This window comes from Phyllopteryx taeniolatus, chromosome 19 (assembly GCF_024500385.1).
Source record: "Phyllopteryx taeniolatus isolate TA_2022b chromosome 19, UOR_Ptae_1.2, whole genome shotgun sequence".
NCBI classification, from domain to species: Eukaryota; Metazoa; Chordata; class Actinopteri; order Syngnathiformes; family Syngnathidae; genus Phyllopteryx; species Phyllopteryx taeniolatus.
The window spans coordinates 10,163,736-10,178,386 of NC_084520.1; the positions used below are offsets into that span (position 1 = coordinate 10,163,736).

The 14,651-nt window shown below is 41.5% G+C and overlaps 1 protein-coding gene across 2 annotated transcripts in view; it reads left to right on the forward strand.

Annotated features, from left to right (window-relative positions):
• The window catches only part of meox1 (mesenchyme homeobox 1), a 37,822-nt gene extending 24,589 nt beyond the window's left edge, over positions 1-13,233 (forward strand). Inside the window, exons 2-4 of one of the 2 annotated variants that reach the window (XM_061756674.1) lie at positions 4,650-5,370; positions 8,105-8,277; positions 12,610-13,233. In XM_061756674.1, coding sequence (XP_061612658.1) covers positions 4,875-5,370; positions 8,105-8,277; positions 12,610-12,732 — 792 coding nt within the window. In that variant the 5' untranslated portion in view covers positions 4,650-4,874 and the 3' untranslated portion in view covers positions 12,733-13,233. Of the gene's footprint in view, positions 1-4,217; positions 5,371-8,104; positions 8,278-12,609 lie in introns of those variants that run through there. The other variant, XM_061756673.1, reaches the window with a different exon arrangement.
• Positions 13,234-14,651: the final 1,418 nt, after the last annotated feature.

A 14,651-nucleotide genomic window follows, 5' to 3' on the forward strand; every position in this document is an offset into this window, starting at 1 on the left:
CCCCAAAAGTAAGATAAGTGTTGACGTCTTCTAAACAACGCTTATTTGATTGCTCCGTGAAGTTGTTGCCGTTGACGGTACTCACCTTTCAATTATTATAGCACCGCCAATGGTCACTAAAGGTATACGGGACTTTTACATTTCTTTATTCTTTTACGGAATAACCATTGTGCCATTCGTAAACTCTGTTTTTGTTGGTGAGATACATTTAGCTTATACTGGCAAACTTTAGCTTGCTGGCTAACATCACATTGCCAAAAAGGTTCCCAACTGAATGTTTCTGAGAAATTATTGATTTGCTTATACAAGTGACCACCACGGGAAAAGCTACTATCTTGCCAACAATGTTAACCTTGCTGACAGCACAGCTGTTTCTGAACGTTGATTTTCGCTGACAGGACACACATCCAGTTTGATGATAACATACTTTAGCGCAACAAGGACCTTCAATCATACTGCACCGGCATGTTATTTTTATTCATTAGAATTTGGTTTCGTGGAGTTAAAGAAAAAAGTTTCTTCCTGTAGTAATTGGAGCCTCCACTGTGCTTGCATGTTGAGGAAACTGGCAGCAGCATGCAGTGCGTCTTGGCCAGAAAAACACCAAATTCAGCCCATTTGTCAGAGCAATTTACAGCGGCCGCAATGCTAACGATGCTGCTGGCTAACAAACGACAAACAACACATCATCCATTCATCCGCTGATGCTGTTTGTGTAGTTGATCAACGTTGCTGGCCCGCATCAGAAACCTCTTCCAGCTTGTTTACGCTCACGGGTAAGCCTCAATTATGTTTTAAGCTGCAGCTTAATTGCGTATCAGTTTTTTATGGCTAGCATGTGTACTAGCTCACAACAAAAAGCCTAACACAGTAATAAGCTCCCAATAACAAACACATGGCCAAGCATGCTGCTTTGTTATTACTGTTGCTATCTTTTTGGGGCAAGAAGACTATTGGTTTTGAAGGATGAGCCCGCGCCCCTCGAATTCCTGGGTTCGTACTTTGATGAACTCCGACTGGGAAATTCTCCTAAAAAGGCCCCAGTCAGAAGCAGGCATGCAAAACAGATGGGTGACGCTAAATTGCAAACGTTTTTATTTTTCGTCATACTGTGTGGGTGGAGCATAGCAGTAATTAGCCATAAAACATCAAATTCTAATTTAGCCTGAAAAAAATTAGCCCGGCACATCGGTTTTAACCCATTGACGCTAAACTGAATTGAAAACAAAACAAGTCTCAAGGACCCATGCCAAAAAATGAATAAGTCGTCGTCCATTTTGGGCAGATTTGATGGCTTTGACTTTGACAAATACCCAATAGATATTTTGTCCGATTGATACCAAATTGGAAACATGTATACTAGACAGATGAGAAATCCTAAATTGCCAAGTTTTCTAATTATTACTACTACTATTGAGGCATTTGGTTACTAACCCCCATCCCCCCTCCACCCAGTTCTTTTTACTTTTGGACGTTCCAGGCACAGTAGCAGAGTCAGATGAGTCAGTTCCCAGGTGAACACGGGGTCAGCGAGGGTCACGCTGTCAGACGGTCGAGACGGATGGGGGTTCTTAATCCTGACAATGTGATGGAACACGCAGACACTCTCACAGGCTCGCCGAGAGTGACAGGAACAGGTTGCGGGCCTGGCGGGTGGTTGGAGATGTGACCCACGTCCAGCTCATTTATTTGCAATGTGTCGCACGGATGACTGATGTGTGTTTCTGTGTTTCTCTTAAACACACGCATGCATGCACACTCACACACACAAGAACACCCAATACACACAATAATAATAATAGAGTAAAAAAGAGTAAGTAATCACCTGAAAATAGTTTCTTAATTTTACTTTAAAGCGAACAGCTAAACAAGGTTGATTTAGAAGTACATTTTAGCAGTTAACCAATGTATTTTTTTATTTTTTATTTTGTTCTGACATACACACACACACGTAGTACCTTTGTGAAGAATGTGTTTTATAACTTCTACGAATGGCTAGGCGATTACTCGATTTTACCGATAAATTCTATTTTGTGTTTTTTATTTTTTTTTTATTGCGACTTCTGTCATTCAAAGGGCTTCCTTGCTGGCATATACTGCTTCCACCAACGACATGGCTGTGAACAGATAGGAGCTTGTTTGCAAAAGCTGAATCAGTGTTTCCACAATTTGGTTGCCATATTTAATTTTATTCATTTATTTTTATGACCCCCTCTTGCGACTATAAGTCATAAAAGCGAGAAGCAAGTTGAGTTGCCATTAAGAAACAGACAACACGAGTGGAAGATTTGTCAGCGTTTTCCAAAATAGGAGCCTTGTAGAAGGCAAAGGCAATCACAGGGTCAAATGGCATTGTCTTGTTCTGTGAGAGAAGTGGAAACAAATGTGAAAATCTGAAATCAGATTTGTGTGAACCAAATCCTGGATTTTATTTTGCCACATTGCCCACCCCTATTTCTTTATAGGGGGCCATCACTCATACGCACACACACACACACACACCAAACAAGGTTTTAGTGCGCCTGTGAACCCTGAATACAGTTTCATCCTGTGTTTTCTTTCTCTACAGCTAAACGGGGCTTTAAGCATAACATTGTGTATTATGGAACAGTTACACATCTAACAGATGACATCTCAACATTTGTTTTGCTGGTTTCCAGGTCATCCTTGTGTGATTATGGTTTATTTTCGTCGCTTCTAATCGTTATTTGTTGACGACAGATCATGACAGGAGTAGTGTGGAACTTATCAGCACAAATAGATCCAGACTCCCATCGCATGCACACACACATACACACAGCGCGCAAGTGTGTATTTACCCAACACACACAGAGGGAGGCGCTCTAATTGATGGCGACACACAGATGGCCGGCGGCCTGCGTGACCACAAGAGTAGTGTAAGCTGGCTCCCCACCGTGCGGCCAGTAAAAAGGCGGCGATGCTTCATGGCTCAAAAATTTCGCCGGGTGATTTCAAAGGGCACCCTCCCATTTGCCTACGAATTTGGATTGATTTCACCTTTTGTGGGAACGCAGCGAGACGAGAGTTCACAAACAACTAAAAAGTAGTCTTTACAAGAGCACGCAGTTCGAGTGGCCGCTGAGCGACGTGGCCAGAAGCGACTGATCTGGACAATTGCGAGAAAAAAATACAGTCGGCGACTCCCCGCCGCACATCAGGCGATTGACCCTCACACACAAAAAACAATCTGCTGCAACGGAAAAACTGTGACCCTCGGTGTTCTAATCGGGAAACAATGTCTTGAGGTGCCACATACTGTACTCTGCTTTTTTTATTGAAACACAAACAACATGGCACGATTGTCAAGGATGATGCGTTTTGCCCTGGCCACTGTCACTATAATAATACAAAGAGGGGGAAAAAGAAGTGTGAAAATTTCAGGGGCTGTTGGTTCCATTCATTGACTGTATTCTTGCATTTCTCTAACAGAGACTCTCCACGCTTTGCTTTCTCATCCAGAGATACATCGGAAATTATACGTGTAGTTAGGTATTATTCTAAAACATGTTACTTTATTGTTAGGGCTTGTCAATGGCAGCCCGCTGGATGTCGCGTCGTACACTGAAATGCAACTTCTGTTGTGAAAGCTTACGTGACACGACATAACAAATTTCCATGGGCTGAAAACGCATAGGAAGTCTGCAATTTTGGTTTGAAATGGTAATTTTAGGGCAAATTTGATCATTTCCTGGCCTCCAAGTTTTAAAAAAAAATTCAGCCTGCAAATCCAGTTTCACTTATCAATATGAATCTTTGTAGGCATGTCTAATATGAATAGAGCAGGGGGGGAAACATTGTAATAGTCCATGCCTAGAAATACATAGGAAATAGGCCAATTTGATTTCAAGTGGCCATTTTAGGGTAAATTTGGTCAGGGGTCTTTTGATGATATATTTATTTTAATTCAGTGACTAAAACCAGTTTGCAATATTAAATTTAAATGGCATGTCAATCATTAGTAGACCCACCCAAAAGTTCATTTGTTTTTGACACACAAAATCTCTGAGGGTAATACAACGTTGAGTTGGTCTTTTTCGATTTTCCATCCTTGTGTGATTGAGTGAGTGTTTAAGACCTCGTGATACTAGAGCGAGTACGTAATCATGACACTGGTTTGGTGAAGCAAATGTGGTAATTGTGGCCACAACTGCTTGCTGTGTTGAAAAAAGTCAGGAAGCATCTACCAGAAGACTTTCCTTTCTCCTGAAGAAAACATCCCACTTCTATTGTTGAATCACAGCCTTGAAATTCCATATTGTGCATGTCAACAACGTGGGAAAAGGGAAAGGGAACGCCGCAAGGTGGATTTGGGCGTGATCGAAACACAGAGGACAACATCCGGGTGTCAAAAAGCAACTAAAGGGGGTGTCAGTGAGCACTAAGGAGCTGGAAAAGAGTCCGCTGTGCAGCTCCCATGTGGGTGGCTGCTTTCTCGCCGGCAGACAATGTCCCTTTTAAAATGGCCGCGTCTGGAAAGGCCATTAGATGTGCATATAAAATTTCCCCTGTGATTAATAGTGGATGCGGCAGGCGAGCTACTCCAACATGTGGCCAGGGGCCCGGAGACTCCGCCTCTGCGGTGTCTCGTTTCCCCCTACCATAAACTTGCCGCTCTTTCCCACCTCGAGGAGGAGGGCTCACTGTCAAGCAGGCCTCACCAGACTTGTGAAAAGAGGCGGCCCGAGAGCCTCGGCCCACCAGTTTGACCGTCCAGCTCTACCAGGCCAGCCGGCATCCAGTCCCAGAGAGCGTGTGAGGACCCCGCAGGAGCGCGAGCGACGACGGGGGTCACCGAGGCGTTCTGTCCTCACGCCGTCAAGAGGATCTTCATCGACTTTTTTTCAAGTGCGATCATGGACCAGCCGGCCAGCAGCTGCATGAGGAGCGCCCACCCCAGCAGCCCCATCTGGGGGTGCATGAGGAACCCTCACTCGGGTGTCCCTGGCGCCAACTTGCAGTCGCCCTACCAGCAGGCCCCTTTCTCGCTGCACCAGAAGCCCGAGTTCCTGGCCTACACGGACTTCTCCGGCTCCTGCCTGGTGCCGCACGCCGCCGCATACCCGCGCGACGACAGACTCTACCCGGACAGCCAGGGTGGCTACCAGAGGCCCGACTGGCACTTCAACCCCTGCGAGACGCGGGGTCGGGCCCCCGAGGCCTGCCCGCCCGTGGTCGCCCCCGCCGCCGTGGGGGAGGGCGCAGGTGCGAGACCCGAGCTGGACAGTGCGAGGGCCGAGAGGCTGCCGGGCGCCTTGCCCGGGTGCCCCGAGGGGGAATACTCGCCTCAGAGCGTGGCGTCGCCTGACTCCGACAAGAAGAGCGGCGGCAAGCGGAAGAGGGATGTCACAGGTGAGGGGACGCTTCTGAAACTCTTCTCGCTGGCGCTCCAAATGAAACTCAATAATATTCATATTTAATATTTATCTTAAGGTGCGTACAGAGGCGGAGGTGCAAGAGGTGGCTCTATTTTTGGCTTAAGCTTCCAAGTTAATCACGGAGTTGTTATTCTCTCAACTTTATTGCAACAATTCAAGAAAATCACTGTAATTCTTTTCATACTATAATAAAATGTTAAAATGATCTTAAACATCCTTACATGTGTATAAATTGTATGATTTCTAAAGTGCAAATAGTAATAAGTGAACCATTGAGCAGTAGTGATGCACAATAAGGCGCAAACAAAATATTTACATTTAATATTTATATTCCAGCTGCTGTTTATGGAATTGTGAGAGAAGCAATATTTTTTATTTGGGCTTCCAACTCAATCAACTGTTTTTCTCTTAACTTTAATGAAAGAATTCGAGAGACATAAACATAAATATTTTCATACTCAATACAGGCATTAGGTTCTTATTTGAAAATGACATCAAACATCCTTAAATGTATAAATTGTACAATTTCTAATGTGCAAATAGACACGTGACACGAGTACATTGAACAGTAACAAGGCACAGTAATATCCATATTTAATATTTAGATTCCAACTGGTGTGTCTGAAGGTGGCGATGCGAGAAATGTTTTTTCTCTTAACCGTAATTGCAACAATTCCAGAGAGTCACAGAAAGTGAAATCATTTTCATGCTCAACACAACAACAATCATATTAGTTTCTCATAACAATATGTTAAAATCACCTTGAATATCTTTGTGTATAACTTCCTAATGCAAATAGTAATAAACGTACTATTCAGCTTTTACATTGCTCAATAACGTGCCAACGGGAGGCAAAATTAGGCCGCGTATCCACGCTAAACTACATAAAGCCAGAATGTCACAATAGCCACAGGTAATATATAGTTTTTGTTCATTAAAGTGCATCAGGTGTTGAAAAATTATGCCTGCATAACTAATATGTGAGCTTATGTGCATTGGCTCTACATGCGTCTGCTCTTCCCTATGGCTATTACGGGATGTTAATTGGGCTTCTGTCACTTAGAAGACAATTTGTGGCCTCCCTCCACACAAGCAGCCGCCTGCTTGCTTGCTTGCTTTTTTTACGGCATCTGGCTGTGCGGGATATTTATTGGGGGTGTGGTGTCACAAGGTCCTGCCAGGTGTTCAGGCGCGCATTCCCGCCTGGACGCTGCCAGCCGACCTAAACGCCATTAGCGCTGACACCTGAACTTAAGTGTGACTTTCTTGGGGGTGTTTTGTTTAAGTGCAACATCTGCATCTACACGTGTGTTCATGCACATCTGGATTTCCAGAAGGTCACCTTCTGGCTGGAAGTTCTGGCAAAGCTAAACTTTGTCAAATTAGAGCCATCCACAAATTGAATAGATGACGTCAAGCATTATTGCTGCTCCTAATGTTGAACCACTACAACTTGGGTTTACCTTTAATATGCACTAGTTGTTATTATCCTACCACTTAGAGTTTCTGATTGTTTACAGTACCCGTTTAAAATTCAGTATTTTGGGGGGGGGGGGGAACAACAACTACATAATAGATTTCTTCGGGCACAGGAATGACCTATTGCATTTAGTTTCACCACACATTTTGTTTTTCTTAATGAAAAAAAACATTTTTTTGTATTCTTTTTAGGAGATCGTAATCCAACAAAATGTCTTGTTTAGAAAAAAGTTTTGTTTTTTTTAAAGACACCTTTAGTTTTAAGGTTTCTTTTTTATACATAGTTTTTGAGACGTAAAACGTTAAAAATATTTTTTTTAAAATTAATTTTTGGAGAATATTTTTGGGCGATGGTTTGTTTTTGGAGAATGTTATATTGTTTGGAGCAAAAAAATAATAATTTAAACTCATGACAATGTCCCATTTTCAAGGTAAAAAAAAATGCTTAGTTGTACTTTTTCAACTAAAATAGAATTATGAAAGACAAGTCGAATTGTTTCAGAGCAAAAAAAAAAATTCTCCATGAAAATAGGGTGTTAATTTTTCTAGAATAAAGTGTCACTATTAAAAGATAAAAGTTTACACAACTGGCTTTAAAGTGCTGATACGAATAATAATCTAACATTGTTATGACTATTTCAATATTTCTAGGAACGCTATACAACACCATGATGAGATCTTTGTTCGGTCCAAATTAGGAAGGACAGTTTGGCCGTGGTGGTGTTTTTTTGTTTTTTGTTTTGTTTCGTTTTTTTGTTTTTTGTTTTGTTTTGTTTTTTTCCCCTTAAAGTGAAATTGTTGAAAAATGCAAACCCCTATGGAGATGTTTGAAGCATCTCCTGATGGATGTGCTGTCACGTAGAGATGAGTTAATGTGGGGGTCTTCTCCTGGGGGACTCCCACGTACAGACATACATAAGAAGCGTTCTGACCAGGACACATCCGCATCTTTGTTCTTTTGCTGGCAGCTTTAACGATGTTCCGCCGCATTCCTCCACTAAGTCGGTCCCTGTGTGGCTGCGTGGCCAAATGGACAAATTAGCCAAATGCCGACCCACTGTGTGTGTGATTCACGGTGGTCCCACAAGCTGACCGTTAAAGTTTGTTAGTGTCATAAAAATAAATGTGCTCATTTTTTTTTATTTTATTTTTTTTAACCATTTCCCCGGGTGTAGTTACTTGTGAAAAATAGCCCCACACAATGCATTTCTCCTCCGATCCTCGCCCAGACACGCCAGAGTCGGTCTGCAAGGCCGACGCTAACTGCAAAGCCCGGAAGGAGCGCACGGCCTTCACCAAGGAGCAGTTAAGGGAGCTGGAGGCCGAGTTCACTCACCACAATTACCTGACCAGGCTGCGCCGCTACGAGATCGCCGTCAACCTGGACCTCACAGAGAGACAGGTACGGGAACGCGGATGTTATGTCGGGAAGAGCAATATGCCCAGCTCGCATGTAGGAAAGGAGAGCCACAGTTGCGCTTGAGCGCAAGGTGAAGAGTAAAACACAAGGAACATACACATGCAGGAGCTGCTGTCGGCCACTGCTCACTCGCAGACACTCTCATGCAGACTCGCTGATGGCACTCAACACTCGACAAGAGCCCGCCTCTTAAAGGCACATACGGTAGCTAACACACAAACTTTATTACATTCAGTAATTTGAAAGCATTTTATGCTTTACATTTTTGTGTGTTCAAATATGTTCAGAACGTGTTTTCAAAAGTGCATCAACCAAACAATTCTCATCCTGAGCTATTTGTTAGTCACTTTTTCTAACTAGAAAACAGTTTGCATATAATTATGAGGCCGAAAGTAAACCTCATGTATGTGCTAGATTGAGAGAAGCAATGTATTTACTTAATTCATGAGCTAAACCGGGGGTTTAGATCTGAGAAATGTTTCGAATGAGTCCCTCATAATCCTAACACCAATTAACTACCATGTGTACCCCTACATGCCATAGGAATTTTGAAAAGATGCCTCTTTTTCGAGAAAAACAATCGTAATGTTGCAATATGTTTATATTTCTTAGAGAAACAAAGTTGTCATGTTAAGAGAATAAAGTTCATTTTACGATAATTGTGGTGTTCTTCCAAGAGAGTCAAAATGTTATGAAACTAAATTCAAAGTTTAACAAGCAAAGAAATAAAAAAAAAAAAAAAAAAAATGATATGGGAAGTAATTCATTGCAAATGATTTTGCGAGCCTCCAGATTACGGCTCTTGGACCCCTTGGGATCCGGGGACCCCAGTTTGAGAACCCCTGTGCTAATACAAATGCATGTCTGAGGTATAATCGGAGTTAAATTGATCATTTCTGCACAAATCTATGAAAACTGTTTATCATTGCATAAAGCACAAATACAAACGTTTGACCAATATTCCCAGTGGACTCCAACTGCATTTCAGTTTATTGAAAGTGGACAATAAAACCTCTACGCCCGCTCCTTCCGACATAAGACTCCATTGACGTCGCCCGCTCGTCGAAATTACAATGAGCAGATGTTTTTCTGCACGGACTCTTGTGGTTCTCTCTGCATGACGTGAGGCTTTAGTGAGGGGGGCGCCATCCAACCGGGCCAGCACGTGCGGCAGCGGCGGGACATATTAAAAAGTCCGGTGTCCCGGCTAATGAGCCGGCGGTGCCACATGCGGCGACCGCACGGAACGGCCGTCTGCTTCCCGAAATGGAATTCCCAGACTGCTGGAACACGACAGCGGCGACGGCGGCGGCCGCATTCCATCTTCGGCGCTGTCGTGATGTCCTTTCCATCAGTCGTCGTGGAGGACGCGGTGGACTGCGAAGAAGGGGGATCGGGATGTTGGAACGGATGAGATGAGGATGGATGAGGAAGTGTCCGTGTCCAACTTCTACAACCCAAAACCAAAAGTCGGGAAGGAAAAAAATAAATAAATACAAATCAGGTTGATCAGATTCTGTGTTTTCAAAAAGACGACACTTACTGGAGGTAGTCTTCTTGTTTTGAGTTGACATATTTAACTGAATGTATTACACTTAAAATGGCAAAACAACACAAATACAGTGAACTCCCGCATTTTCGCAATATGACATTCGCACATTTGCCTCTTTGTGGGGGACCAGTTCTGTTATTCGTTGTCGTTGTGCTCAGGCCAAAGTTATTGCGAGTAGTATCTCGGCGCTGAAGTGAGTTGAAGAGCTTCATTAAGACAAAAGTAGTCCTTTGCCGCCATCTTGTGGGAGCTATTGGCAATTAAAGCACAGGATACACCTTTTGAGGGGACACAACTTACTTCAGGAGTTTCGTTATTCGCTGCAGGGCTCACAATAATCAATCTGTTTTTACTTTAAATTCAGTTCAGGTGACTCACTTAGCATTAGGATTATCAAGTCTTGTAAAATTTGTTGCGTTAATTTAGCAGTTTTTTTCAGAAAATTGATTAATTCATATTTAATTAATTTTGTATTAACTTTTCTCATTAAATAATTGGTTAATTGCTTTATTGTAAATATTTTTAGAAAAATAAAGTTTATAAAATGGTTAATTATAATAAATTAATCAAATAATGCAATTTTAAAAATTAGAAGGAACTTTTCTATAGTTAAAATAAACTATTTTACATATTTTACATGCACTTACTTTTTTTTAATATTTCTTTTTTACCTCATCTGCAGATGACCTGGCCCATCAGGTCAATTTCTAAAATCAAATGTGGCCCTTGAGCACAAAGGTTTTCCCATTCCTAGTTTAAATTCAAAGAAAGTTATCCAAATAATAATCAAAAGAAGAAGAGAAATCTGTTGGCCATAAAAACAGTATTTCTTTATCAGGGAAGGGTCAAGTATAAAAGAGAGAGATAATTGCTACTTTTAATGATAACATTTGAGTTGTCAGGTTTCGATTTTGGCACTTTTGTCCGGAGTCAAAAATGTACCTTTCCGATATCAGTTGTGCTGCTCCAATGATTGACATGTCAGACTGTCCAATGACTCTTTAAGCAGGTATGAAAACAGGATTTGTGTAAAGTTTTGCTTATGTTTATTCATCCCTTAGACTTTTTTTTTTTTTTTTCAATCCACTTCATTTAAAAAAAAAAAAAAAAAAAAAAAGAGGAAAAAAAGTGCAGATTGATCCTGAATGATTTTCACATTTTCCAGGGACTATTTTTAGCTTTCCAGAACCTGGACGTGCCTGGACAAAAGCGAGAATTGTGATTTCAATAAGCTGAGCAGAATATTATAAGAAACTCATCTTTTTAGTGTACCCCTTTCTGCCATAATTAAAAGGGATTTAAACATCAACACTGACTGGCTAACTTCTGTGCGAGTCCAAGCAGGAAGCGCTCCAGTGTCATCATCCACTCGTTCCATATTTCTTTTGCTGTCCATTATGCAGAACTTCCTGCTGCTATTCTCGGTGTCACAGTCAAAATATTTCCGATCGACGAGTAAGGAAGACAAGTGAACTGACATCCTGTGCCGCTTGACGGGATGATGATACGTGGATATACGGATTGGGTGCAGGCGATGGTTGTGTATTCTTCTGCTTTGTTATATATTTCAAAACTTTTTTTGTCATAAGACACTGTGAAGTAAACGAATTTGGTCAAAAGCTACTTTTACATTTTTTTTTGCTCTTTTTAAATAGTTGTATACTAGCACTACAACTAAAAATGAATGAAAATGAAAAATTATTATTTAAATATTTGAACTAGACCACCGTTTATCATAAATTATTAAATTAGCCTTTGATTGTTTTGCAGAACAGCAGTCGGGAAAAGACCGTAAAATAAAAAAATGAAAGAAAAGTTAGTTTTATTTTCCCTCCCACGATATGCCGAATTATGCGGCATATGAATATGGAAATAAAAAAACAAATCTGCAAGAGGTGAACCGCGATATAGCGAGGGAACACTGAAGTTACACCCTTGACCGGTCGCCAGCCAATCGCAGCGCACATAAAGGCAAACAGCTATTCACACTATGGGCAATGTTGTTTACACTTAACATAACTTGCATTTTGGGAGACTCTAGGAGGAATTAATATTATTTAACTAAGCTGTATTGACTAAAGATGCACAGCAGTTCCTTGAATTACTTTTATTTGTTCCGTGTGAGCTCGTAACTCACTTTACTGGAATTAATTGAAATGCACAGAAAAATAGCACTATATTGTATAAAAACAATCAAAGAGAATGTTAATATCTAAACTGGTTTTATAAAGATTAATTATATGTACTGTAGTATTTCAAGCATTGAAGGAGTTTGTCATCCCAACACACATTTACATGATCTGGCCTGAAATTCGTGACTCTTGGTCCCAGATTAGCTAAAAAAAATATATATATATATTTTTTTTAAAGTCTCAAGACTTGTACAATCGAAATAGAATAAGAAAACAAGATAAAATTAAAAGATACAAGTTTTTGTGTTGGATGTGTGACTTTGAGGGGCGTGGCCTCGGAAGTGGCATCAGGAGCTGAAGACGGGTTGACTGTTAAGTCGACGTGTGAGCCTCTGGGCGTGGGTTGTGGTTTACAGCAGCTCCTAGCAAGTGTTCTCATTTTGTATTTGTGTGTTTGAATGTTTTTTTTTCATCCAATAAAGGCTGAAAGTGCATCAGCGACTGTTGCTCTCCTTGCCCACATGCGAGGGCATATATGATGCCTTAATTACTCCTTTTTCTTTTTCCACTTCACTGGAGCGGCGGCGTATCTGAAGCTCACTCGTAACTTTTTGGCTTTCTTCCTTCCAGGTGAAAGTCTGGTTCCAGAACCGGCGGATGAAGTGGAAGCGCGTGAAAGGCGGACAGTCGTCGTCGCCTAACGACCTGGAGAACGACGACATGGACTCGGCCGCCTCGCCCAGCTCCGACTGAGAGGCGGGAGAAAGGGAAGGTGGGAGGAGAGCAGGAACGGGAGCCGGAACGCTGGTCAAGTCTCGCCTCTCTGCAAAGGAATCCAACAATTCCAAAGACTTTTTAAAAAAATAACAAAATAAAATAAATAAAAATTGTGTTCCCAGGGAAAAGGAGACAGCAGAGTGTGTGCTTTTCCAATGTACATAGTTGATTTATGTCCATTATGATCTCTGTTTTGTTTGTGATCCATCCATCTTGAGTATTGTGAGAGAGGCCTCCTGGATGTGGAAGACTGGATGTCCAAACCATGTCATCACCATTTTTGTCATGTGACAACAACCAGCTGCAGAGACTCACTATATATATATATATATATATATATATATATATAGTGCATATTTTTCCCCTCTCCAGCTCTTTTTTTTTTTATTACTGTTTGAATGTTAGCGATAAAAACAGATGTTGTTTTTTTTCTGTGCAAATAGAATAAATCATCGGCTATAAAACTGGCAAAATATCCAAAGTATTTATTTCAAATGCTGCATATGCAAAAGAAAACTGCACCCCTGCTGACATCCATCACTTTACGCTACTATTGTATACTATACTGTACTATATTATACTTAATCCCAATCTTTATTGAAGCCAAAGGCAATTTTAGAAAAATCATCCCACCAAACAAAAATGTCACAAAATGTATATATACTGGAATAATAATCATGTGTATTATGATAGTGGAAGGGCATTTAATTGTTCTGCTTGTCACTATTTGGCGCCAGCATAGATAGATAAACAGAGATACATTATTTGTAGTAAATCAATAATTTTCATACCAATTAGGTGCAATTGGATACATCACTGCTTCGGCTATATTCTGTTTTGGAACTCCAATATCCACAAAACTAAAAATAATTTATGACAGACCTCAGGGAAATGGAGGAGGGGGACATCTTCATGGAGGTCTGGCCCAAATGAAATTGTCTTAGACTCCATAATAAATTTGTTCTGCCAAAGTCTGGTGTTGTAAGAATGAATTATCAGTTATGAAAAAAAAACCCACATAAAGCTCCAAGATAGTCCTATATCTGGGTTAAATAGTCTATTTGTACCGCATGGACATATTGCGGTCATGTGTTATCGTGTTATCATGTGTTATCCCAGGTGTGGCGCAACTGTGGGGGGGGGGGTCACGGGATCTTATCCTGCCTAATAGGGACCATGGGCGCACATCTAACATGGACCGCTGCAGAAATCCCTTCCCGTGATGGCGTTATTATCATTAGTTGATGTCACGCAATCCTCTCGGAATGACTCCTCATCAAGGCGCTCACATCCTGAATGTAATGTGTCCTAAGCCCAGAAAATGTTTTCACACTGCAACACACTCACGCTTGACAGTGCACCCCGTAGGCAGCATTGTGTGTGTGTGTGTGTGTGTGTGTGTGTGTCAGGTAAATGGTCGTCTCTTCTAGACTGCGTGGGTACCTATGACTAAAGAAGTATTTCCTTCTGTTGAAGACTTTGGCTTGTTGTCCTGCTGCATCACTCATCTTCTGTTGAGCTTTAATTGGCAGACAGATGGTCTTCCGATCCCCTGCAAAATGTCTCGATGAACTTGGGAATTTGTTTTTCTGTCAATGATAGCGATGCGTTCAGGTTTTGATGGTGGTGTTCCTATCAAACAACTCAACTTTGGCTTCATCTGTCCACACATTAGTTTGTCAGTAGCGATGTGGAACATCCTGGTGCTCTATTGGAAACCTGTAGCAATGTTTCCCTCCCCCCCCAACCCCTCCTTGACAGCAGTGTCTTCCCCGTGCTGTCCTCTAATCACCAATACATACTTGTTTATTTATCACAGATTTGTCAACATGTTGCGTCAGAGATTTCCATAAGTCTTTAGCCGACACCCTACGATTTTTCTTCACCTCACTGAT